The 27,789-nt window shown below is 49.2% G+C and overlaps 1 protein-coding gene across 2 annotated transcripts in view; it reads right to left on the bottom strand.

Moving 5' to 3' along the window:
- Positions 1 to 9,141: 9,141 nt before the first annotated feature.
- Positions 9,142 to 27,789, bottom strand: part of HS6ST1 (heparan sulfate 6-O-sulfotransferase 1) — a 41,988-nt gene continuing 23,340 nt past the window's right edge. Inside the window, exons 2-3 of one of the 2 annotated variants that reach the window (XM_066281062.1) lie at positions 25,739 to 26,457; positions 9,142 to 19,965 (exon numbers count right to left, since the gene is read on the bottom strand). In XM_066281062.1, the coding sequence (XP_066137159.1) occupies positions 25,749 to 26,457 (709 nt within the window). In that variant the 3' untranslated portion in view covers positions 9,142 to 19,965; positions 25,739 to 25,748. Of the gene's footprint in view, positions 26,458 to 27,789 lie in introns of both variants that reach the window. The other variant, XM_066281060.1, reaches the window with a different exon arrangement.

Here is a 27,789-nt window from a genome sequence, read left to right on the forward strand (position 1 = left end):
TTGGACTGATCTGAACACTAATGCAGCCCAGCAACTTACATAGACTGTCCTACCTACCCCAGGGGTTCATAAACAGCCCACACTTGTTTGGGAAGGCACTAGCTCAAGATTTAGCAGCATGCAATATCAAAACTAGTACTTTCTTACAATATGTAAATAACCTACTCCTCTACAGCCCCTCCCTGACTGCCTCAAGGAGATACACTGCCACCCTTCTTTTTTTTTTAATTGTTTTATTTATTTTTTATACAGAGACAGAGAGAGTCAGAGAGAGGGATAGACAGGGACAGACAGGAACGGAGAGATGAGAAGCATCAATCATTAGTTTTTTGTTGCGTGTTGCAACACCTTAGTTGTTCATTGATTGCTTTCTTATATGTGCCTTGACCGCAGGTCTTCAGCAGACCGAGTAACTCTCTGCTGGAGCCAGCGACCTTGGGCTCAAGCTGGTGAGCTTTTGCTCAAACCTTGAGCCTGCGCTCAAGCTGGCAACCTCAGGGTCTCGAACCTGGGTCTTCCACATCCCAGTCTGACGCTCTATCCACTGCGCCACCTCCTGGTCAGGCTACTGCCACCCTTCTTAACTTCCTCGCCATGAAGAGATATCATGTCTTCTCTGCTAAGGCTCAACTTCACTCTTAGTCCCTAGTCTATCTGGGCATCACCTTAACCCCCACCACCTGAGGTCTCACCCCAAATCAAACTCAGACTCTCCACAATCTTCAACCACCTACCACTGCAAATCTAATCCTTTCTTTCCTTGGTCTTCTTTAGACACTGAATTCCCAATTTTGCTCTCTTAGTCAATTCCTCAGTGAGATCTTCTGAGCATGGCTTTTAAGGTCTATAATGACCAAGGGAGTAACAGAAAAGGCAAATAAGGCCCAAAAGAGGTCAGGAAATACCAGCTTTGGCATACGCTCTTAAAGGCTCCAGCATCCAAAAGGGCTTAATAGAATTCCATCAGAGCCCTGCTTCAAGAGTGGAAAGAAAGGTCATTGAACTGAAGCCTGCAAGGCTTCTTGGCCCCACCAAGGGATACATCTTTGCTGTGAAAAAAGTGACATGAGCAAGTAAGCTGCCCCCTTGCTCCATGGAGGGAGGGTTCAGTCTCTTCTAGCCCTGCTCCAGCTACCTGTGACCTGACCTTGCCCAGCTTACTGGGAATTGCCACTGAAGGCCCAAGTAGCAGATAAACTGATCTCATTTCTTGTGAACTCAACGTCCATCTACTATGCTTTGCCTGAATATTTGAGTTTTATTTATCCCTCAAAGATCTCTACTGTGATTATTTACAGTCGGATTTTGTTGCTTTATTTAATGTATAGTGTCTCCTTTATTCCTCTTGTCTCAATGCCCTATGCCTACTGTAGGCTGGGACTTGCTGCTAATTCCAGCTAGAAGCAGTGGTCACTAGGACTTAAGCTCTAGCTGCAAAGTGTAGAAATGTAACCACCCTTTTCCTAAGTACTTGCAGGATTTACAGGTTACTCAGAAAACAGTTCAAAGACTGTCCAAGAGATGCTTCCAGCATTATATCACCCAAGGACTGACTTTCACATGGATAGGTCCACACACCGTGATCCTGACAACTCCCACTGCTGCTAAAGTAGAAAAACGGCATGACACCTATATGTGTCTCCCTACTAATCGGACAGAAACCTGTACCCTACTCCAAATATCAACCTAATCCCATCCCATGAGCCTCTTCCAGTTCCTAGTACATTACCCATCAGTCTAAGGACCAAACGAGCTATACAGGTAATTCCTGTTCTTGTTGCTTTAAAAATTTTCTATAAAAATAGGTCTAGGGGCTAGCAGACTGGCCAATGCCCTGTCTTATTCCCATTCTCTCTCTCCCTGAAGCCCAGTGAATTCGTAAAAAACAAACTGAGTCATGAAATCAGTGGTTTTACACAAACTGGGTGTCTTGACTATTGCCTTTCATTGATCCACTCACTCTCCTATTTATTTTTCTAACTTTTGGACCCTGCCTCTTACATTTGTTTACTAGTTTCTTACAAAACTGCATGCAGACCTTCTCCAATCAGAAAATTGGAAAAATCTACCTAACCCTACACACCAACCCTGAAACCTGCCCTCGCGAAACAGAAAAATCTGAAACCCTAGAAATACACCCCTACCCGACAAGAAGCCATAACTGCATCTCTCTACTCCTCACTGAGAATAATCCTTAGGCCATAACCCCTCACTGCCCCTACTCAGCAGGAAGATGTTACAGAAGATAATCACATTCGTCCCTTTTCCCTTGAGGCCTCTCTAGGAACCACTCTCTTTCCTTTTTTTATATATATCAAATAGTCGGGAATCTTAGGTTTCACTTCTTTAACCCTGCCAGTAAGTCTGTTTCAGGGCTTGCGGCAGATGACCAACCACAAACAATGTCTGACATCACAAGCCGAGAAGTCCTGGCAAACTTCCATAAAAGACAATCCTTAGTCCAGCAGCCAATCGGGCTAATGCTCCACAACCCATCTCACTTCCCCTCCCCTAAACCCTTAAAAAGCTTGTCCTAGCCTGTGCCTGGTGTTTGACTCCCCTTGTGAGCCAGCCTGGCAGGTTTCCTTTCAATAAAGCCTGTTACACTGGTCTTTTCAGACTTCGATTAATTCTAACAGTTTCCACTATAGAGACTGCTGTCTTAGGGACAAATGCTGATGAGGAACTATTTCAGCAATTTCTCCTTCAAAGACTTGTACATCAACATAAAGCCCCATGTTTTGTAGGACATATTTGAGCTCACTCCATGCTCCCTGGAGCTTTAGCACAAAGGAATGCCCTTGCTGATCAAGCTACTCAAAAGATTATTGGAGCAACTATGATAGATCAAGCAATTCAGTCCCATACTATTCATCACCAGAATGCTGCAGCCCTGTATAAACAATTTCAATTCTCTTGAGAGGCAGCATGGCAGATTGTTAAATCCTGTCCAAAGTGTTCTATGCTACGATCCATCCCCTCGTTTAGAGTTAACCCTCGAGGACTCCTACCAGAACAACTTTGACAAATGGATGTTACTCATATACCTTCATTTGTCAAACAGTTCTTTGTCCACGTTACAGCGGATACTTATTCTGGATTTATAGTAGCCTCTGTCAGAACAGGAGAGGCTGCTAAGCATGTTATAGCTCTCTGTTTGTATGCATTTTCTATTTTTGGACTTCTAAGCTGATTAAAACTGACAATGCTCCTGCATATGTAGGAAAGGCATTTATACATTTTGTCAGACTTTTAGAATTGACCTAAAGACAGGAATTCCTTACAATCCCCAGGGTAAAGGCATTGTAGAGTATGCACATCAAACACTTAAAAGTCAATTAGAAAAAATAAAGGGGGAGTTATAGCCTCAAACTCCTGAAAATCTTTATCATACTCTCTTTACTTAAAAATTTTAAAATACTGATATACAGGGCCATTCAGTGGCTAGGAGACTCTGGAATCCTACAAGGAAAGTCTTCCCTGAAGTGCAATGGAAAGACCCTCTCACAGGAATCTGGTAAGGGCCAGACCCTGTTCTCTTACAGGGCTGAGGATATGTGTCTGTTTTTCCTAAGACTCATGAGGTTTCTCGGTGGGTTCCTAAATGTTTGTTGAGACACCATGAGCCAGGAGGAGAGTCTTACTTACTCCACAACAGCAATTGTATAAGGCTTATTTTACTCCACTCTTGTCCTTCTCTCTGTCAAACCTGTTTTTGTAAAAAGCTTAAATTGGCAGTGAAGGGCCCTCAAACCCCTCAATGGGATCTCCTGAGCATGGCTCTTAAGGTCTACAATGACCGAGAGAAACAGGAGAAGGCAGAAACAGCCCAAAGAGATCAGGCAAAACACCAGTTCTTGACATATGCCCTTAAAGGCTCCAATGCCCCCAAAGGGGCCTCATAAGATTCCATCAGGGCCCTCTTTCAAGAGTGGAAAGGTCATTGCGCTAAAGCCTGCCTGGATTCTTGGCCCCGCCAGGGACATGCCCTTGCTGTGGGAAAAAGGGACACTGGAAGGCAGACTGCCCCTTCGCTCCTCCAAGAGAAGGTTCAGTCTCTTCCAGTTCTATCCCAGCCACCTCTGACTTAGCCTTGCACAGCCTGCTGGGACTTGCCACTGAAGACTGAAAGTGCCCAGGGCCATTGGCCCCATCTCATGTCACCATGGAGGAGCCTAGGGTAACAATCCAAGTAGCAGATATGCCGATTTCATTTCTTATAGACATGGGAACTACTTACTCTGCCTTGCCCAAATATTCGGGTCCTGCTCATACCTCACAGATCTCTGCTGTTGGTGTTGATGGTCTTATTTTCTTCCTCATTTGCCGTGAATCCACTGCTCCTTTACACACTCTTTTTCACCTCTTGTCCTTGGAATAGGCCTTGTTGCTACTTTTGGTCAGCCATATTTGCCTGCTTCTCTTACAAATTTACCTCTACCACCCAGAATAGTAAATTCTAAGGTTCTCTTCAGTACCTCCATGGCTACAAAACTCCAGGAAGGGACCCCCTGGTCTCATCTCTCCAGGCTGAAGAGAACAGGGGATCCATCTCCACACATGCCTGTGAATGGCCCTTCCAGTTTACCTGAACCATCTCCAGAAACCCAGAATTGACATACACTTAATGTGCTGGAAACAGTGGTCAAGGGACTTGGAGGCTAGCTGCAGAGTGTAGAAATGTGACAACAGTTCCAGTGCCATGTGGACTTTTCCTGGATGTGTTTCTGGACTCCTGCTCCTTGTGACAGTTTTCAATGGACTGAAGTGGAGTTGGTTTGCATTTGCAGGGAATGCGGAATGGTAATATGTCAGGATGGAATTAGTGAACATGTTAAGGACATTCAAAACAGCAAAGACTCTATTATAGATCCTGTTATATTGGCTTAGAATTTGCTTAAAGGCTTTATTCCCTATAATGTATTAAGATACTGATATCTGCTAACATTGGCTATGTTAATTTTCTGTTTATTCTGTATTTTTACAATCTGCCTCTGAATTGGAATCTAGGAAATCAAACAAGTGAAAATCTCAACACCTGAGCTAAAATTTAAAGGGGGGGGCATATGTGGGAGACAGTCTGTAAGCTAACAAAATCCTTATAGCCTGGGCCTAGTTTAAGACTAAGCTCTTCTCCACCCTTATAATACTGAGATCTTCTCAACACCCTTCTCAACATTGAGCTTTCCCCCACACCCTTGACTGTTGCTTGATGTGGGGTGGTGCACTCTCATGAGGAATCCCATTTATACCTCAGATAAGTGGCTTTGTATCAGAGACTTTCCTATTTGTATATTGGCTTAAAGGCTTTAATTTCTACACTATAAAATGAAGCAGACCAGGCGTGCGTGCTCTCTCTGATCTTGCCATCAGCATTGCAGAGGCCTCCTGATCCCATCCTCTTTTCTCTGTGAGTCTATTTTCTTAGTTCCATGCCATTCTCCCTCAGGACCTGGAATTACAAGCTGCGCTGGTTCATGGCAGTACCCATTTCATGGGTTCTATGCTGAGGCAATGGGCTCAAAACCTAGGGGTGAACTGAAAGTGCCATGTACCCTATCACCCACAGGCTGCTGATATCAGTGAGGAGTGTAATGGATTCTTAAAGCAGGAACTGTGACAGGAAGGGGACACTGGCTCCCTTACTGGGTGGACATGCCGCTTGTGGATAGTGCTCCAGATTTTGAATGAGAGACCTCAATGGTGGGGGGGTGGGCAGCTCCGATGGAAGCTCTCCTGTACTGGGAAGCTGCTCTAATCTAGTTGCAGATACGCACCAAGGACACTTTGCTCAAGCCAGGCTTTGGACGGCAGAGAAACATGCTTTTGCCTGCCCCAACAGCCCTCCTTAAAGGCCAACGGCTTCGATGGACTTGGCCCTGGACTGTACAGGCCCCCCATCTGAGATGTGTGGCCTTGTTGGCATCATGGGGTAGAGGGCTAGAGGTGGACCTCCAGTTAACTCCCTGGGCAACTAGCACCTGGCTGCCTAAGGTAGAAGTGTATTATCCCTTGAGTGTTCAGAGAGACAGCATTATGAAGGGTACCTTTGTAATTTCTTTGTGGCCCATAATGAGTTCTCCCATTTTGCTGCACACAGAACCAGCAGATCCTGATGTGCAGACCAGTAAGATTTGGAATGCCCACCCGGGGCAGCCTCTGGTACCTGCTACTGTGCTGTCTGCAGACAGAACTCTGGCCTGTATTCTGCCAGAAGGGGAAGATTTGCCTCTCTTGGTACTGCTGACCACTCTATCATTTCACCCATAACTGTGTTTGTAATTCTGTTACTATAGATTGTACTGTTTTGGTTTTGGTAATGTACCTCACTCCTCACATAGGGACTGTTGCAGGAGAAACCTGTTGTGTAGACGGCTTGACCTATGGTGGCGCAGTGGATAAAGTGTCGTCGACCTGGAAATGCTGAGGTCGCTGGTTCGAAACCCTGGGCTTGCCTGGTCAAGGCACATATGGGAGTTGATGCTTCCAGCTCCTCCCCCCTGTCTCTCTCTCCTCTCTGTCTCTCTCTGTCTCTCTCTGTCTCCTCTCTAAAATGAATAAATAAAAATAAAAAAAGTTTAAAAAATGCAACAATTGTATTAAAAAAAAACAACAACAAAAACCTGTTGTGTAGATTGTGAGATGAGCAACCCTAAAGGGGTGGAATGTGGGACAGCAGGTTTACCAGCTGCAAGCACTTTGCTTGATTAGTGAGTGAGCACATGGCATAGGCACGTGCACATAGCTTATATCCATGGGTGCTTTCCCTGGGTGGTGATTCTTCCAAATCACTCTCCTGCCACTGTGAGCTGTGATTTTTCTTGTTCCCTTGTCCTTACTGTGAATAGCAGATTTTCCTTTATTAGCTCTTTCCCTTTGTTTGTTTATTTGCTCGCCTCTCTTTGCGAGCCTCCAATAAATGAGTATAGCCCAGCACTTTCCAGCCCCACAGTTTCTCTACTATCTGCCCAAATCTAATGTGAACCTGCCTGACTCTGGCCACCAGCATTACAGTGTTAGCAGTGCGGACTTGTTTTGTGACTTGGACCTACTTCTTTTTTTTTTTTTTTTTTTGTATTTTTCTGAAGCTAGAAACGGGGAGAGACAGACTCCCTCATGCGCCCAACCGGGATCCACCAGGTACGCCACCAGGGGGCAACACTCTGCCCACCAGGGGGCGATGCTCTGCCCCTCCGGGGCGTCGCTCTGCCGCAACCAGAGCCACTCTAGCGCCTGGGGCAGAGGCCAAGGAGCCATCCCCAGCGCCCGGGCCATCTTTGCTCCAATGGAGCCTCGGCTGCGGGAGGGGAAGAGAGAGACAGAGAGGAAGGAGAGGGGGAGGGGTGGAGAAGCAGATGGGCGCTTCTCCTGTGTGCCCTGGCTGGGAATCGAACCCGGGACTTCTGCACGCCAGGCCGACGCTCTACCACTGAGCCAACTGGCCAGGGCTGGACCTACTTCTTTATAAATGGACCCCTTAAGTCAGCAATTTTCAAATTTTTTTTTTTTTTCTCATGGCACATGTTGGGAAAACAGCTGTGTTGGGCTTGCTCACTGTTGTAATGATTGTGTGATAAAGTGCCAAAGAATTGTGAAAATTAACATTAGTATTTTAAAAGGAAGAGTCAGGCCGCCTTACCCCTCCTTTCTGAAAAGAAAAAAAAAAACCCAGAGAAAGAGATTAAAGGGGCAAAAGTTAGTAACTAATTATAGTTTAACTATTACTATAGTTCTCTGGAAGGACTAAGGCCACTTGCTAGAGATAAAAGTTATCTGAAAACTTCCTCTTCCCCTTCCTTAAGATCATTTAGGAGACAATGTTTACATATCTTAATTAAGAATTCCTACACTGATTCTAACTCTTCCTTCCCTCATAGAGTCCTGAGAGTGATGTATACCTCTAGACCAGGGGTCCCCAAACTTTTTACACAGGGCCAGTTCACTGTCCCTCAGACCGTTGGAGGGCTGGACTATAAAAAAAACTATGAACAAATCCCTATGCACACTGCACATATCTTATTTTGAAGTAAAAAAACAAAATGGGAATACAATATTTAAAGAACAAGTAAATTTAAATCAACAAATTGACCAGTATTTCAATGGGAACTATGGGCCTGCTTTCAATGTCCGGTTCCACATTTGTCACTGCTAGCCGTAACAAGTGATATGATGTGCTTCTGAAGCCATGACGCCTCTGTACGTGAGTGATGCAACGCTTTGCGGTGCCGCCACATACAGTACTCCTCTCACTGACCACCAATGAAAGAGGTGTCCCTTCCTGAAGTGCAGCGGGGGCTGGATAAATGGCCTCAGGGAGCCTCATGCGGCCTGTGGGCCGTAGTTTGGGGACCCCTCCTCTAGACAAAGGGATCATGAGCTCACTCCATTTGCTGAAAAACCTGCATTCTGTAACATTTTATATGCTTTCTAATAATCATCCCTGTTGGGCAGATAAAATATATTATGCTCACTTTGTTAAAGATGGCACTGCCCAAGTGGAGGCCGTTGCCCAAGTGATACTAATGTGTGTTGGGGGCAGGCTGTGGGCAGGCAGGATCATTGTAGCCTGGGGCTTGGTTTTGGGATTAAGCCTTTCCCACCCTTTTTGATGTGGGGTGGTACAATCCAATCATGCCTCAGAGAAGTGACTTTGTATTAGAGACTTCCCTATTTTGTATATTGGATTAAAGGTTTTGATTTCTACACTATAAAATGGGGGCAGAATGGGAGCTTGCTCTCTTGGTTCCTGAGATTAACATTAGAGGAGAGAGCAGAGAGGAGAGCAGAGAAAGACCACATGGAGGAGGCCAGGAGAAGCAGCCAAGATGGCGGTGTGCTGAGTGAGAAGCCAGTTTGTGCAGGGAGAAGGAAGGAGATGAGGAACAGAGGTGAATAAGGCTGGTGAGCTAGAAACTTTTTTTTTTTAATTATAATTTTATTTTTTTAATGGGGCGACATCAATAAATCAGGTTACATATATTCAAAGATCAACAAGTCCAGGTTATCTTGTCTTTCAATTATGTTGCATACCCATCACCCAAAGTCAGATTGTCCTCTGGCACCTTCTATCTAGTTTTCTTTGTGCCCCTCCCCCTCCCCCTTTCCCTCTCCCTTTCCCCCCTCCCCCCGTAACCACCACACTCTTATCAATGTCTCTTAGTTTCACTTTTATGTCCCACCTACGTATGGAATAATGCAGTTAGCTAGAAACTTTTGATTCTAGGAAACTCGGATAAGTCATTAGCTTTGTGAGCACTGAATGTTAGTGGGTTTTGGAGCCCAGTGTGTGTTTTTACTTGCCCTCCGGGTGCAAGCTAGGATTAAAGATAATGGCCCACCAGTTTTTGGCTCCATTGTTTCTTTACCGACTGTCCAAATCCAATGCGAACCTGCATGGGCCAGGCGGCTGTGATGGTGGCCCTGGCTACTGGCTTTACAATCCCTTTTGAAATTCTTTATATGTATAAAACTTGTAAACTAAAGCAAGCGGGGACTAGCTTATTAGGTTTTATTAGGAAAAAAACTTTTAGCAAAGGTAATTTTATTTAGCTTCTCTCCTTATCCTAAGCTAAAACTTTTCACTGTTGTGGCAACAAGGATAAATGTAAACCCTGGAAGATTTGGGAATGTCTTTGATATATAAAACGACATTTACCGCTACTGTGTTGGGTATGTAAAACATTTATTTATCACTACTGTGTTATCTTGTAGTCTTAATGTATAGGAATGCTTTTCCTTTTAATAGATCCTATAGATAAATGTTGTAAGCTTATCAGTAAATGACTTTTGTATCATGCTCCCCCTCCTTTTCCCCACAACCAGCATGTGATCATGTCTATATAACCAACCTCAGGATTCTGATCAAAGCTGCACGATTTGGGTGAGCCCTACCCCTTGTAAATCATATGTAGTCAGCTTATTAATAAATCTCCTCCTAAAATTTCTTCTGTATCCTTCCTTGGTGTCTCTGTAACCTGTGGATTAAAGTAACATACTTTATAACAGCTGCAAGCACTTTGTTTGATCAATGTATGAGCACATGGCAGCATCACATGTGGAGAGTCTATGTAAGGCTATATAGGTGCTTGTGCTCAGGGTGGATTGCAGGTGGCAGATTGTGGATTGTCTGCCCACCAATGTGAGGGCTCATTTTTGCTGTTCATTTGCCTGAGAAGCAGGTTTCCCTGTTTGCTTGTCCACTGTTGGGCAGATAAAATGTATTATGCTCACTTTGTTAAAAATGGCGCTGCCCACATGGAGGCTGTTGCCTAGGTGATATTAATGTGTGTTGGGGGCGGGCTGTGGGCAGGCAGAATCCTTGGAGCCTGGGTCTTGGTTTTGGAATTAAGCTTTTCCCACCCTTTTTGATGTGGGGTGGTACAATCCCATCATGCCTCAGATAAGTGACTTTGTATTAGAGACTTTCCCTATTTTGTATATTGGATTAAAGGTTTGGATTTCTACACTATAAAATAGGGGCAGAACGGGAGCTTGCTCTTGCTCTTGGTTCCTGAGATTAGTGTTAGAGAGCAGAGCAGAGAAAGGCCATGTGGAGGAGGCCAGGAGAAGCAGCCAAGATGGCGGAGTGTTGAGTGAGAAGCCAGTTTGTGCAGAGTTTGTGCAGAGAGAAGGAAGGAGATGGGGAACAGAGGTGAATAAGTCTGGTGAGCTAGAAACCTTTGATTCTAGGAGAACTCGGATTAAGTCATTAGCTTTGTGAACATTGAATGTGAGTGGGTTTTGGAGCCCAGTGTGTGTTTTTACTTGCCCGCCGGGTGCAAGCTAGGATTAAAGATGTTGGCCCATCAGTTTTTGGCTCTGTTGTTTCTTTACCGACTGTCCGAATTGAATGTGAACCTGCATGGGCCGGGCTGCTTTGATGGTGGCCGTGGCTTCTGGCTTTACTTCCACCATTGCAAAACTTTATTAAGTGGTAATAGCCCAACGCTTTCCAGCTTCACAGCTTTTCTACCATCTGTCCAAATCCAGTGTGGACCCCGCTTGGCCTCAGCACTGTCCTTACAGAGTCAGATACCAGCTGGGACCACCATCATCTGAGGGCTCAGGGCTGGAGTGCCCTGTTCCGAGGTGTGTACTTGTGGCTGGCAATGCTGGCTGGGCCCTTGGTTGCTTACTGTAAGGCCAGTGGCCACTACCGTGGCCATGTAGGCTCACACTGGGTTCGAGCAGATGATAAAAGAACTGTGGAGCCAGAAAATGGTGAGCCATTCCATTTATTAAAGTCTCCTAACAGCAGACAAGCAAACAGGCAAGAAAGACTGCTTCCCTTTTTCTCTCGGCTTTCACGGATTCACAGCACAAAACAGGCCCCCACCAGCCTCAGCACTACTCAGCCAAACAGGCCAGGCTGAAATCTCAGGACTCCCACACCCCTCAGCACTCCTCTCCCTCTCTGAACTCACTAGCCAAAACAGCCTGGGGAGAAACAACCCTTCACAATCACCCCCAAGCAATCCTCAATTTGCCTGACCTGTGGTGGCGCAGTGGATAAAGCGTCGACCTGGAAATGCTGAGGTCGCCGGTTCGAAACCCTGGGCTTGCCTGGTCAAGGCACATATGGGAGTTGATGCTTCCAGCTCCTCCCCACCTTCTCTCTCTGTCTCTCTCTCCTCTCTCTCTCCCTCTCTGTCTCTCTCTCTCCCTTTCTCTCTCCTGTCTAAAATGAATAAAATTAAAAAAAAAATTGCAATCTGCTGCACTGAGGGTAAGCACCACAGCCTTTCACAGACTACACACAGGGTGTTCCCCGTGCCAGTGCAACAATTAGGCAAAATATAAATGAACAAACCTAACACAAGTTACAAACTTGAAATGCATTGGTTTGGCCCACACTTATTAAGTGGCCTTTCCCTGGAGATATTTGAATATCTTCATGGTACCATCTAGGGTGGCCATGAGTGACCCCTTGTAGCAGGAAAGCAGCCATGGATAGCAGTGAACAAGCGTGTGTAGCTGTGGTCTAATTAACCACATTTATAAAAGTAGGCTGTGGGCCAGATAAGGCCCATGGGCTGTAATTGGCTGACCTCCAACAGGCAACCTTGTAGGGCATGCTTAATCCTTTCTCTTCCCCTAGAGGCATAAAGAGCCACTGAAGGGTCCCAGGCAGAGAAATGATGCTTAGTTTTGACAGGGCTTCTTTGGTTGCTGTGCGGAAGACATTCATATGGTCCAGAGGGGGGCCTGACCCAGGGAGGCTCTGTGTGACCTAGGGGACCAGGGTGCTGGTGATGAGGGTACGGAGTGATTATCTGTGCTTTTGACAGGGGAGAAACCAGAAGAATGCAGAAGGGGCCTGCAGGAATGAATGGTTCAGCCAGTTAAAGATTATCCACATCATATAGATCCCTGATCTCCCGGAGACTTTCACAGCACTCACAAGAAAAACAGGATCTGTAAATAGATAGAACCAGGGGTCTGGAAACCCCTTCCCTCTTGCTGCCCCACCAAAACTCCCCTGCTCAACCTTGAGAAATGAGGTGCACATAGGACCTCAGACAAAGGAATCACGTGCCCCTTGCATGGGCACTATAAAAGCTAAATAAGATGTAAGAAATCTAACTTCGGGGAGCTTGTGCTTTGGTGAGACTAGTCCCCAAGTGCTCTGCTGGCTACTAATAAATTCTCTTTCCTCTATTAATTAAGTTGTCTGAGTGTCAATTCCTGCAACACTTTGAAACAAGACACAGACTAGTAATTCACTTAGAAAGAAACACAAATCCAGACACACTGTTAGTACTTAGCCCTGTATGACTGTCCTGGCTCTGGGGCTGATTGCCAAGTGGCTCCATGCAGGTTGGGGAGGTGAGTATTGTGTTTGCCATTCTTTATTATCATTATCATTATCTTTATTATTATTTTTAAAAATTTTTAAGTGAGAGGAGGGGAAGAGATAGAGAGACAGATTACTGCATGCACTCTGACCGGGCCATCCAGCAGTCCCTGACTGGGGCTGATTCTCGAATCAACTGAGCTATCTTCAGCACGTGAGGCTGATGCTTAGACCAGCTGAGTCACTGACTGTGAGAGGGGAAGAGAGAGAAAAGGGAGGGGGAAGGGAAGAGAAGCAGATGGTCACTTCTCCTGCGTGCCCTGACCAGGGATCGAACCCAGGGCGTTTGCATGCTGGGCTGACTGAGCTAACTGGCCAGGGTCTTGGCAACTGTGCCTGGAGATAGCAGGTACACTTACCAAGAGAGTGAAGGCCAGTTCTACCCAGGAGGGAGGCTGAGTGAGCGCAGGGAGGCCCTGGGGCTGGGAAGCCTGAGTACAGGATTGGTCTTTTAGGAAGCTGCTTGTGGCTTTTGGCTGAGTGTGTGGAGATGTGTCAGGTGGAGGTAAGTGCTGCGTCCCTGGGACTGACAGCAGGGCCGCAACCTACTGACCCCTAAACCTCGAGGACTGCTCCATAAAGTGAAATATGTAAACCTGTAAATAAAAATAAAGTTGTGGAGTTTTTGATTCAAGCTACTGATTAATATTCTGCAACTGCTAGTGTTATATTTAAATAAAACTACAGATTTAGCATTTTTTGTACTTCTGAAATTTTCCTAGCTGTATAAAAGTTGAAAAATTAAGTAAACTAACACCTGTACAATCCACTACCTGGATTCAGCACTTAGCTTTTGCTGTAATAATCAGACATGCCTGAGCCTTCCCCAGGCCCACATGAGAGCTTTCTCACACCCCAGTTGCCTTCAGTGTGCACCAGGAGACCCGCATGGTGGCTGTTGACCCCCCTGGCTATAGCAACCTCTGAATAATTAACCTTTGCCTGTGCTCATCTGGGCTGTCTTCATTTATTTCCAGGATATTACTGGGATTATACTTTCCTTCTGGATGAATTGGATTAAGCAAAACTTCCTTTTAAAACCAGGGAAGAGATGGTGGCCCCAAAATTGGACCAAGAGGCCTGGAAGATGAGCAGATGTTGTGGGTGGGGTGAGGGGCTTGATCTGGGGCTGGCAGTGCTGGAGGGAGTCTGTTGTGCCCGGTGAGTGGGCCGGAGAGACAGCTGACCCAGCATCCCAGCCCCACCCCTGCTGTGCAGAACGAACCTCAGGCTGCACAAGCACTGTCTCACTCTGCTCTCTGCCATAACAAAATGCCACAGATGGTGGGGAGGGGGCTTAAACAACAGAAATTTATTTCTCATGGTTCTGGAGGTTGAAAATTCAGAACCAAGGTGTGGGTAGGTTTGGTTTCTCCTGAGGCCTATCTCCTTGATGTGTAGATGGACGCCTTCTGTGTCCTCATAGGGCCTCTCCTCGTGTGTGTCCTTCCCTGCAGTCTCTTCTTCTTCTTACAGGGATACCAGTCACATTGGATTAGGGCCCCATCTTTATGACCTCATTTAACTGTATTCACCTCCTTAGAGACCCTATGTCCAAATACAGTCACATTGGGGGGTTAGGGTTTCAACCTATGGATTTTGGAGGGACATGATTCCATCTATAACAGGCATTAAGACCCAAGCACTACTAATATTAAACAGTAAAATAAGTGTGTGCTGTACATACACTTAAGAAACAATAATAAAAAGTAAGATAATAACTTTTCAGATCAGGGTTGCAGGTGGCAGGAGCCTTTCCTGGCAGCTCAGGGTGCAAGGCGGTGCCCACCCTGGAGAGGATGCCTCTCAGTGCAGGGTGTGTGCACGCACACACTTACACTCACAATGAAGACACACCAGTTCACTTCACATGTAGTTCACTTCAACCTATGTAGACCTAGGGGTAGCATGCACATTCCACGCAGTGGTCTGGCCATGAATTGATTTTTTCCTTTCATCAATAAAATGATGTTATTTAATGACTTTCTGTACCATTATTCAACTACTGGAATGACTAAAATAAAAGATTGACATCTGCAAAGGTTGGCAAGGACATGGAGCAATAAATGGGAACTGTCATCTGCTGCCTGTGGGGTAGATTAGTTCAAATACTTTCAAAATCTGTAAGTTGTTATAAAATTAAAATGTACTTTCATATGAAATTCTATTCTTTGGTATTTACCCAAGGGAAATAAAAACATTTGTCCACATAAATAATTTAATAGCAACTATATTCCAAAATAGTTAAAACTTTGAAACAAATCAGTGTCCAACAAGGGGAGAATAAAGAAATTAGGGTGTATTAATGTGACACAGATGTCCCCACTGTGGGCCATGCGCTCCGTGGGCCATGCGTTCTGCAGGCCAGCTGGAAGCATAGATTGCTGCCCTAGAAGGCTCTGAGCCTGGCTTGGGGTCTTATAGCAGCATCTGAGGTTGGGAGCAAAGGGAGCCCAAAGCTGGAGAGGGCTCAGCCAGCCATCAGTCTCCTGGGAGGCTGAACACCACCAACCAGTGTCTATGTGGAGCTGCAGGTAACACACATGTGTGCAACATGTAGAGACTGGAACACATAGAACATGTAACACTGTAAAATATGTACTTCATATAATATGCAGTGTGCACACACAGCAATGCATATAACATAACACAGTGCATAACAGCATGGGGTAATTGGAGTAATATTACAGTGTATGACATGCAGTACACAATGTGTACAGCATGTGACACATATGGCATGCAATACATAATATATATAGCATTTAATACATAATATAGTACATGCTATGGGCACACAGTGACACACATAGCATGTAACATACACATCAGTCACATATACATAGCACAACACACAGCATCTCACATGTATAGCATGGGATAGCACATAACACACGACATGTATGAAGCATGGAACATGCAACATGTATAGCATGTGCATCTATATTGCATGTAACACACATAATATGAATTCATGGCTGTTTGCCATTCCACAAGTCACGTGTTCTGGCAGAGCTGGCCTGAGGAAAGCGGTGGGGGAGTGGGGGACAGATCGGACAGACAGGGAGGGCGAGACATGAGAAGTATCAACTCATGGTTGTAGCACCTTAGTTGTTCGTTGATTGCTTTCTTATATGTGCCTTGACTGGGGTGGGGCTCCAGCTGAGTCAGTGACCCCTTGCTGAAGGCAGCAACCTTGGGGTCTGTGATCCCACACTCAAGCTGGTGAGCCTGTGCTCAAGCTGGCAATCTCAGGGTTTTGAACCTGGGTCCTCAGCATCCCAGGCCGATGCTCTATCCACTGCACCACCGCCTGGTCAGGCAGGAATAGCTTTTTCTAGTGGATATAATTCTTCATCCTCTACCTTTATTTCCCTCTTGAAGACTGATCTGAATTAGCTGGGTTAAAGAAGGGAGTCTTTTGTAACATGGCTACAAGCAGAGAGCAGCCCAGAAGGCTCTTTTCTGTAGTAGCCGCTGGAGCCACACTTGGCTGGTCTCACTGGCAGTGCCAGACCTCCAGCTGAGTGTGAGGACAGCTGCTTCCCTCCCCACAGTCCTGCTGTGGCTTCATCAGGGGAGAAATGTCATGGGAAGAGCTCTGGTGGCTGCCCTGGAATCAGGGTCTCCAGGTTTGTGTTCGCCTGGAAACAGATGCAGAGCAAGGATACAGCTGCAAGGAGGGTGTTGCAGACGTGATTCTAGGAAGCTCCAGTTTGTGCATGAGGAGGTGAAGGAGGCCAAGAAAGGTCCCAGCAGGCTGCTGGGAGTCACTCCCCTGGGACCCAGGAGTCTATTCTCCTCTGTCCTGGAGCCATTAGTTAATTCTCCAGCTGCAGGTACCATGGCACAGGGAGGTCTAGGTGGCTATGACCCACTTGCATTTCAGATCTCATCTGAACCCTCCATTAACTACAAACACATCAAGGAGAGTAAGTTTTTGCCCCAAAGCTGGTGTGTGGAGGACCTGGAGGTAGAATTTCACACCAGTTCCTGGGCAGGTGTTTGAAAGGAGAAAGCAGAAGAATGCAGAGAAGGGGGGCCTGCAATGTCCGGGATCTTAATCTCAAGCCAGTGACCTCAATGTTTAGGACTGAGTGAGCAAGGGCAGACAGAAAAGTTTGTAAAGTAACAAACCACAGCTGTGGTCCTTGCTTGTTATCAGTTCCTTGAAATAAACTTGCAGTACCAGCAAGAAAAATGAGTTCTAGTCAAGGACTATTCAGCCTTCTTTCTTACCTCCTCCTCTCCCGGAGACATGAAAGTCATGTAGGTCTGCAAAGAAGTCATAGAAATCAGGCACTTGTCACGTGAAAGATAAAGTTGTAAAGGTATATGAGATGTAAAAAATCTAACTTTGGGGAGCTCGTGTCTTTGGTGCTATCAATTGCACATGCTCCACCCGCTACTAAAATCCTTTTTTTTAATCCTCTATTTTAAAATCCTCTATTAAGTTGTCTGGGCATCTTTGTCCTCCTTTGATTCCTGCTACAGGTTTAGGACTGGACAGAGGACAAGAGTGAGTGTGAAAGGAATGGCCTGAGCAGTGGGGGTACCACAGGAAACCCTTCCTTTCTGATCTATGAGCTGTGAGCAGAGTCAGGGCTGAGTCAGGAGCCCGGGAGGGCCCTGCCTCCTGGTGCAGGGCGTCTTCCTGTCATTCAATAAGGCCCCACAGTGGGCCCAGCCCTGTAGGGACACCCTCCGCCCCCGCCACAGAAAAAGCCAGCCAAATACAGCTTATAATGGCCTTCCAAGGAGCATGTCCCTTAACTGAACTGGAAAGGAACCAAAGAATGAATTGCAGAGAAAAGGATGGCAGTGGTCTGGCTTCTTACACGGGCCCTCAAACAGATGACACTGGTCTTGTGAAAGAGTCTGTTTTCCCTCTTGCTGGGGAAACTCAGAAATCTCCCATCTCTCAGGAGGGCGCGGTCTGAGTTGGGGTTTGCTGGCAGGAGGGGGAGCAGGAGGAACTTGATAGGCATTGCTTTGTCCTCAGATCAACTTTCTCAAGACATTGCCTGAGGTCCTTCAGCATGGGGCTCCCTTTAGTTAACGGAAGGAAATGTTGGTGTCTGTCCTGGGTTAAGAATAACCACGTCCAAAGGCAGCTTGGTTGAAATAAAATTGTTCAGCTCTGTGAAGCAGACACACTTGTCCCTATTCCTCTTGCTAACTACTAGAGACCCCTGGATATTTTCTAGAGATAAAGAAATATAGAATTATGTATCTAGGTAGAATGCCTACCTATCTATGACATAATCTAGATTCTTAAAGGTAGAGAAAATGGAGCAGTGAGGGACCTTGATACCTGAGGAATGACATCACGTGGATTCCTGGGTTTTCTTTTTACCTTATATCCCAGAATTGAAGCAGAAACAGGCAGCAGCCCAGAAATGCCAATGGAAACAGATAGAAAAGGCCCAAGAAAGTCTGGTCTCTGAGCTGAGACCAAACTGAAAATTCTGAGGCCATAACCACTCCACCCTAGGCAAATGCCAGAGTCCCCTTCCCTCTGGCAGTGGTCAGGTGTCTGTAATGAAGAGCCCCCACAGCAGATGGTGAATGGCCAATTTGGGAACCTGGATTTCCTTCTGCACATGGGGCCCTGATGAAGGAGACACGAGATGGGCAGGGAGGCCGGGCCCCATGGGAAACGGAGTGATTACCCATGAATCATCTAGCAAATGACATGAATAGAATGCCCAAAGTCACGTCCCTCAGCCCCAAGTCTGAGCCCGGGAGCTGTGGGTCCTACTGCCTGGCAGGCCCCTTCCTGCTTCAGGAGCTGAGCTGAGCTGAGCTGAGCTCTGCACCTCCAGGCAGTCACTCACAAAGAAAGATTAAGAATGATGGAGAAACCCCCGACCCACTGCCCAGAAGTAACAGTTGTTGTTTCATTTACTTGTTTTCTAATTGTGACACGTAAGATATCCCTGAGTCCCACCTTCTCTGTTGTTCAAATTCTGAGAAAATCACTGTCATAAATTTAGTGTTTATCTTCCATTTTGCTTTGTGTTTATTTTCAGCCATTTTTTTTTTAATTTTCCACTGATTTGAGAGAAAGGGAGGAGGGAGAAAGAGAGAGAGAGAGAGAGAGAGAGAGAGAGAGAGAGAGGCATCAACTTGTTTCACTTAGTTGTGTCCTCATTTATCGCTTCTAGGATGTGCCCTGACTGGGGCTGGAACTTGTGATCTCTAGTGTACCAGGGTGATGCTTTATCCTGACCACCCAGCCAGGGCCTCAGCTGCCTGTGCTTTGAATGGGTAATTCATTCACATTTCGAAACTCAGAAGGTACAAAAGGGTACAAAGAAAAAAGCCCCCTTTCATTCTGCACTGTATCACGCCATGTGTGTGAAGCCAGGAGCAGCTGGTGGGCAGTCCTGAAGGAGAATGTCCCTTGCAGTTGTCACTTAGGCTGCAGCTTCCAGCTGTACTCCCTTTGTAATAGTACCATTGTCCGAGGCCGTGCCACACCGCCCGTCATTGTTAGCATCAGCTTTAGTTGAGATAGACAGAAACCCCAACCAGCAGCGGGTTAACTAACGTCCATGTTTACTTCTCTCTTCCATCAGTAAGGCTTAAGATAGGCAGCCCAAAGCTGGCAGAGTGGTGCCGTGGTCATCAAGGACCTACCATCCCTGATGCTCTACCATCCTCAACACTAGGCTTCTACTTCATGGCTGAGATGGCAGCTTGGTCTTTAGCTATCACAGCCTCCTTGTGGCCATCAGGGAGGAGGATGCATGGAAGAAGGGCCCACTGCTTCTTTCAGGGTTGTTTCCCAAAGCTGCAGTGGTCACCTCCTCTTGCACATGGGTGGCTAGTTTGGTGGTGTAGCAATATCTCATTGTGAGTGGCTGGGAGGTGTGTAGTGTTAATTGACTCTGCTGGCTGTGTCCCCATCGATCTGTGGGGGAAGGAGGGGAAGACAAGTACCAAAGGACAACTAGCAGGCTCCCCTGTGGTGCCCGAGTCTCAAATACCTTGAAGTGAACAAGTTCCTTCCTGCATGGAATGCAGCTGAGAAAGGGTGGCCTCTGGCACGCCCTCTGCAGCATGTCTCCACACGTCCTGGGGGCACAAAGCTGGCGGCTGTGAGCTGCTTCCTAAAGAACAATATGGGTTATTCAAGCTTCATTCCCCTGGATGCTGCTGTTCTGTCCAGAGCCCAGACCCCTCAGAGCAAACGTCCTAGTGTATGCCTGTTCCTTGAGATGACTGTGTGAGCACTAAGCTCCTGTGCTCGTGTCCTTGAAAACAAGGCTGTCTGCAGCTCCAGGGTGCCCTGGATCCACCCTTGCAGCTTCTGTGGAAGGGCAGCCCGTCTAGAACAAAGCAGTGCTGCCTGCCTGCCACCTGGAGGAGCCAGCCTGGCTCCCATGAATCCTGGAAGGGCTTCATCTTGAATACTTGGCTTTTGTTTGAGAAAGAACAGCATTTCCCACAATCCCAGCTTCCTTTCACAGAAAAAGCCCACGGTTCCCACTAGCCACAGAGCCAGGCATTGCGGGTGGCCCATCAGAGAGGATGGTGAGAAGTCACAGAGGCACTCAGGCAGAGAGGGGGGCACCTGGGTCTCAGTGCTGCACACCCATGGCGTTTGCCAGGGTCAGGCCTTGGAAACAGCGGGATGGGCTAAGAGAGGAACAGTGCCCGGTCTGGTTGCAGTGGCGAGAAATGGCTGTGTAGCTGGTGGTGGGTGGGGGACCTGTCTGGGGGCAGGTTAAAAACCCCATGCCTGAGTGGTGGGGGAGAGGGACCTGTAGAAAATGAGGGACTGGAGAGGGGACAGTAGGGCCAGGAGGGCTGAGCTCGGGGCTCATCAGTAGAGCATCAGAGGAGACAGACTGCCCCCCGGAGGGATCTGTGTACTTCACTCAAGCCAACTGCTCTGAACATTCTGTAGTAGTCTGTGAGAATAAAGGCTGGTGGTCTTGGCCAGGGTCTCTTGCCCTTTTTGACAAGGTGGCAGGGGGATAGGGGAGGGGGCCACATGGGAGCACCCTGCCAGCCATCACTTGGGAACACAAGTGCCCCCTGGACTGCAATGCCACCCAGAGTATAGGGAGACCCTAACCCACTGGTTCTAAGCAGAAGAAATGAAGAAATTGAATAGACAAATAGGAAAGTCAATCGCACATCAGAGGTAATGGGGACAGATAGGATGGGAGCAACTTCTTTACCAAGGGCATGGCTAGGGAGTCTGGGCAGCGCTGGGTAAGCTGACCCTCTGCTGGACCTGCCCAGGAACCCAGGTCCCACCTGAGGCCTGGCTGAGAAGGCCCAGGCCTGGGTGAGTCAGAGTGGGAGGCCCAGTAGGCATGGGGCCAGAAGGGTCCTTTCTATTTGTTTGCAGGGAGAAAAGGCAGGTGTGGAACCCACCCTAATGGGACGGTACTGACTAAGTGGAGGTGGATGGGGCTGGCAAGCTGGGGACTTTGTAGGTTGTCACAGTCCTTTGAAGGGATAAAAAGGAAAAAGATCAGTCCTTAGGTGTGCCCACAGGAGAAGCTGGGGCCACATGGCTTTGCTCTGCGGTAGACAGTGAAGTGGGTGTGACTGAGTTAGTCACGGGCAGAGTCAGGACTCTGCTTGTAATAAGCCCCCTTCTGGCAGCTTGTCCGTGCTCCTGGCTGGAGAGGGAGGTGAAGGTGGCATGAGGTGTGCCATGTCCAGGCCTGGTTCCTTCTCCAGGAGCAGATGGATCCTGGCAACAACCTTCCTATCTCACACAGAGCAGGGCCAACGCCGGTACATTGTCCAGCTGAAATCCAAACCCTGATCTGACAACAGAGAGTACTCCTGAGATTTCTCTGTGCTTAAGTATGGAGGGGAGCTGAGGCCAGGCTTCCAACTGCAAGGGGTCTCCATGAACATGAGCTGATGACCTCCACGGCAGGCTTTGTCAAGGGGGATAGGGACCCACCCTGGCCACCAGGGCAGCTGCTTATGAGAGCACTTGGTCAGCTAGAAAGGTGCTGGGCAAGGGGTCCCCCCAACACTGATGCATCCAGTGCCCTCCTAGTCTTGAAGGTCTGAGGCTGATGCGTGTGCTGGAGAGGACCTCAGGCTTCTCTCCCTCAAGGCTGGCCAAACACCTCAGGGAGCCTGATTACTCTGGGCTGGGGCAGGGCCACTTCACCTAGGAGCAGAGGTGAACCAGGGAGTGCACCGTGTGACAACAGTGCTTGCCTGAAGGTTCGGATCCAGGGAAACCATTAAAAGGCCCATGCCAGGGAGTAGCAGCTGATGTCACAGCTTCAGTGTGGGTGTGAAGAGGGGGCAGTAAGGGAAGTGGGGGTGGGGTGCACAGGGTGGGGGCAGCGGCCATAGGGAAGAATTGTCCAAACCCAGAGACCCAAGGAGAAAGCAGGCTCACCCAGCAGTGCAGGAGGGCGAGGGGACATAGTGGGAGGTGGGGATGACAGCTGGGCCACAGTGAAGGTGGGGATGGGAGCCTCCTGGATCCCAGGCTCAGACTTAGAAGTAACCTTTCCTTTTAACACAGGTAGGAGGATGAAAACCCCCACCTTGGGGTAGGTGTTGACAGGACTGATTTCACCCGTCTGATCACAGCCTGGCCCTGCAGAGCTGAATGGAGCCCTCTCCTTCTAGAGTGGAGGGCACTTCCATCATGGGTTCTAGAGGGAGGAGCAGGCTGAGGGCCCCAAATGAAATGTCCCCAGAGGGGCCTCTGTGCAGGTCTCTCGCCCTGGGCTCCTCCCTTGCAAGACTTTGTTACTAACCAGGGATGGTCCCTCAGGAACCACATGATTGAGCACAGTCTGTATTTGGATCTGAGGATGGGGTTTAAAGGGGCAACCACATCTGCCTCCCTCTGTCTCTCCCAGATAAGAGCAAGCTGTGGTGACCAAGAGGACTTCATGGGTATTGGCTATGACTGTCCTGGGTTCCTGCTCTGGCCCTGGTTCACCCGGAGGGCCTGCCCTTTCCACTCTCGGGCAGTATGGGGCAGAAACCTCAGCCCCTGGCCTCTGTTCTTTCTCCCCTGTGGATGGTCCAGCCAGATTCCAGATACAGATTCTGAGACAGGGGAGGAGGAGGAGACCCCCTCAGGTCTTGAGGGCTGAACCACTTAAAAGCTTGAGGGGAAGGTTGTGGACAGAGAAGCACATGGTGGCTCAGGTCTCACCCTGACTTTCCTCTGGGTTCATCTCCTCACATACTGCGGTTAATGGTTACTAAATGACTCTCTGGTGATGAAAATCACAGCTGTTATTCTCCCCAAGCATCACTCAGTGCAACTGTGTTTAACTCCTCACACTGGGCTGCCTGCACCTGAGGAAGCCCCTCTGTTCTGCACCAAGTCCAGTGCTTGAGGGGCTCAGACTGGAATCACACCAGGAGGTCCCCGCCATGCCACACTGGCAGGCTGCTGCCACAGATCACAGCACACTTGGACTCCTTTTCAGGGTTTATTTCGCTGGCTAACATTCACTCTTGTCCTAGACAAAAACAATTAGATGATTATGCCTTGTTTCCCATTGACTTATTTTTTGTATGAATAACCAAAGACTTCTTCTCAACACTTTTTTTTTAATAAGAAGCTATAAATAAATAAAGCTTTAAATGCTTCTGGTTCAACTTAAACACTTCCAGTTCCCACAAGGTTCACAGACTCTGACAAGCCTGTTGCTCCCAGTCTTTCCCCCCGGAGAGGCCTGTGTGGAGAGTCTCCCTCGCTGCATCTGGCTTCTGTCCTCCCGGCCCTGGGCAGAGCCCATGGGAGGGGCTGCTCTGTACTCTCTGTGAGCCCAGCCCTGGGAAGCGAGGGGTGCCACAGGAACAAGGAGCCTTCCCTCCCACGCAGGTGGCTGATGCGGCAAGTGCTGCCTGGCCCCGTGTCTACACACCTCTGCCTGGGTGCTAGCCGGAGACAGCACTGTTTCCCGATCAGCAATGACACTGCAGACAGACCTGTGTTTCTGGTGAACTGGAGCAACAGCACTCTGACACATACAGAACAAACGCCATGCTGGGCTTGCACACCCAGGAACCCTGTGGCAGGAGAGCCCTGACCCAGGCCCCGGGCTGAGCAGCCCGAGCTCTGCACTCACACCTTCCAAGCTCTGGGGGACATGCCCACCCTCCTGCATGTCTGCCCCAAATGCTGAGCATCAGAACAGATACCCTGCCCTGTTACCCTTCAGTTCCTTTACGAGAGCCATTAAACCACCTCAGCGTCTGCCTCCTCAGCATGGCACACCCTCCTGGGGCTGCTCCAGTGCCCATCTCCACCTGCTGACTTCTGCTTCAAACGACCAGATGAAGTAGCCAGTGCAGGAAACTGGCAGGACAGCTAGTCAAGCAGGCTGAAGTCCTTCCTCCTGGGAAGCCACCTTGTTTGACACCCAACTTCGCTTTTCCTATACTAAGGAAGGCTTTCTGCTTCCTCACTGCTCACTCCCTGTTGTGACAGTTGAAGAGGCAGAGGGGACCTGGGGCAGGGGACCACGTCAGGATCTGCCGGTGAGGATGTTGCCCTTGCTGGCCCTTGCCTGGCCGCCTATGGCCTTCACATCCCTCCCCGAGGCAGGCCTGTGGCCTCTGAGCACACGTGTGTCCTCTCCTGGAGAAAGGGGGACCCATCTTCCTCAGTTTGGGGCTCATACTCAACTCCCCAGAACCCAGGTCTTGGGTCTCACTTGGGAGGCCACACTCAGTGAGACATTGGCCTGGCCTCAGAACATGAATTTTCTAATCTACAGGGCCCCTGGACACAGGGCCTGAGCAGCTTTTGGGGGTGGGGGATGCAAGGAAATGCAGGGAGAACCCAGGGTGGGGAGGGCTGTGAGTGTGGGTGTCAGGGAGCCATCTAGCCATTTCTTCCAACCCTCACTGAGAACCTAAGAGCCTGGGTCCCCTTTCCTGGCCTCCAGAATAACCATGGCCCCAAGGCGTGCAGCTGTATCTGCCAAGTTCTCACCATGAAGGTGGAACTGGACCTTTGTGCGTGGGGTGGTGGGAGCAGTGGATAAATGTGCAAGTGATGGGCTCAGGGCCAGGGCAGTCCACTAGCAAGTCCCAGGGATCAGGATGAAGAGGGCAGGGGGACGAGTCAGTTACGTTCCCCCTGACTGTCTGGGCTGGTCTGATGGTATGGTCACCCCAAGGACCTGCTCAGATGCAGCCTTCCCACTCCTGGACACATTTGCCGCAGCCTCCTCAGTCTGAGGACTATGGTGGAAAGGGGGTGTGTGTCCTGAATTCTTGACCCAAAGTAGGAGGCCAGAGTGGCTTCCCAGGGGCTGGACTTAAGTCCTCCTGGCTTCAGAAAGTGTGCCCTGACACAGAAGATGGGCAAGTATGGAGCTCCACTCCTGACACCTCCGGGCTGCCTATACCCCTGGGGAGGGGCTTCACACAGGCCTGGACAATGGGCAGCGGAGGCTTAGGGGCTGCTGGAATGGCCTGAGCCTGATGAACCTATGTCTTGAGCAAGGAAAGTGGGTGTGTGCGCAGTGGGCATGAAACATATTCCTGGTCTGGCAGAGCCATTCCCCACTCAGCTCTACTGTCCTTTTCTTGTCTTCAAACCTTCAGCTGCTGTGACAGTGAGGCGGGGGTGTGGAGAGTGGGGACGCCCCAGCCCCTGGCGTGTGCAGGCTTGGCTGGGGTATCCTTTAAACATGCCTTCCTCTGAGCCAGTGGGTGGCACAGGTTGGATTCTCAGACCCCAGGCTTGGGGTAAACTGTGAGAACCAGCCCCACTGGGCAGCACTGCCCATCCCCAGTCTTGCTCAGAATGCACCTATCCTCTGGTGAGCAATCTGGACTCTTCCCATCTGAATATGAGCGGCTCCTGCGAGCTGTCAGTCTGGTTCCCCTCCCCTCTCCCAACTGCCCCGAGGACCTTGCCTGGGCGGCACTACCACTTCTCGATGATGTGGCTCATGTAGTCCTCGGTGGGCACACGGCCTGGCTCCTCGCTGTCCTCCCGCGGCAGCACCTCTTTGGCTCGGTGCAACAGGCGTTCCTCGCGGCTCCTGAGGCGCTGCTCCCTGCGCTCCAGCTGCCGCTTGTACTGGTAGCGCTGCTGGAACAGGTCCTTGGCGTAGTCATAGAGCTGCATGTCCAGGTCATTGAGCTCCTCGATCCGCCTCACAGTGTCCTCGTCTACCTCCACGCCGCCTGCCCTGGTGCTGTTGTACTGCATGAAAGGCCGGATGAACTTGAGGTTGAACGTCCGTTCAAACAGGTACTGTGTCTTGCGCTGGAACTCCGTCAGGCCAAAGAAGGCCATGCCCCGCAGGTTCTTCTTGGCGCTCTCCAGCAGCAGCTGGGCCCGCTTGCCCTCGGGAATGAAGGACAGGTTGTAGCAGCCCACCAGGCTCAGGTCGGCCAGCATGCGTACCTGGCGGTTGTTGGCCAGGTTGTAGGGGCAGTCCATGAACTCCTGCAGCGTGCAGCCTGACCAGTCCGTGCCCTCATAACAGGGCGGCAGCTCGTCAGGTGTGGGCGTGCGCCCGTCGCACATGTGCAGAGATGTCTTCCATGTGGCCCCACGCTGCACGTGCCGCCACTCACTCAGGTAGCGGGATACCGGGTCACGCAGCAGGGTGATGTAGTAGAACTTCCTGCAGGGAGACAGGGAGAGCGGGTGAGGTGAGCGTGCAGAATGCACAGGAACCATCATGGGGTGAAGGGCAGAGGAGGCTGGAACCTGACAGCTTAGGGACTACACTGTGCAATGCTGGACTTCACATCTGACACAAATCGATATGCTGAGATCTCAAAACGGCCACTTAACAATAAGAAATGTGGCCACCATCATGCTGCAGTGTGGCCACCATAGTGCCCTGCAGTGCCAGCCTTGGAGTACCCCCAAAGGCCTGGGCTCTCCTGCCTACTCGCCCCTGGGGAGGGACAACCTGGCTTTACCCTGCTGGGGCGGCAGTAGTGTGAGCCCGGAGCCCATGCCACTTAGAACCAGGGGTTTAAAGAGCTATTCACACTGGCAGCCTTAGTGTCACATGCAGGCCCATTCAGAAGAAGTCACTCAGAGTCTCAGGCTGCAGGATGCATGGGCAGCCTGGGTGAGGGCAACTCACAGAGCACACCCAGCCCAGCCTCTGGAGAGGCTCAGTGGGGGAACACCACTCAGTTCAGGTTACCTGGTGAGCAATAACTTGCAATTTGTATTGTCTCCTAAGAACTGTTCCAGGCCCACAGAGCCAGGCATCCCTCATGATGCCGCCTCCCCATTATACACAAGGGAGTGTCTGTGTGACTCAAGGAAGGCTCTGCACCCCACCCTTCCCCCAAGACAGGCAGCAAGCCTGTATCACATCCCTGTAGAGCGGGCAGACTGGCCCCATGATGCCATGAGGTGGTGTGAGCCATGGGCTGACCACCAGACGTTACTGTAACAGGCCTGGCTGACTGTGCATGGTGGGCAGCCTGGAATTTCCTCGAGAGTGGACAGCTCTTGAGCACCCCCCGCCAGGGCCCACGCAGGAGAGGCAGCTAGCTGATGGCTCCGGGGGTGGGGGTGGGACAAAAAGAATGGCCCTGCTATCTGCAGGCTGCTGGGGAAGAGAAGCTGTTGGTCACCAGACAGTCCCCGTGCCCTCCCTGGCTGGTGCTGTGCCACTGTGGCTCGGCAAGGTGGATCCAGGTGCCACCATTGAAGGGCTCTGGCAGACTTCAGGTATGTGTATAAACTATTTTAATTGAAAAAATTAAAAGTGAAAGAAAATGAGAAAACTGGCTAAAAAGCATCTGGAGAGTTGCTCCACTTCATTAGTCACAGAGGGAGTGGGCAAAGGCGATTCTCACTGAAGTGGCAAACAGAGGGGGCAATGCCAACTTTTGGCAGCTGTTCACGGGACATGAACTGAAGATAGTTGTTATGGACATCCTCCCTGGAAAGCTGGAGGCAAGTGTCCGGGAACCTTGTCTGTGTGCAC

This window comes from Saccopteryx bilineata, chromosome 5 (genome assembly GCF_036850765.1).
Source record: "Saccopteryx bilineata isolate mSacBil1 chromosome 5, mSacBil1_pri_phased_curated, whole genome shotgun sequence".
Lineage (NCBI taxonomy): Eukaryota > Metazoa > Chordata > Mammalia > Chiroptera > Emballonuridae > Saccopteryx > Saccopteryx bilineata.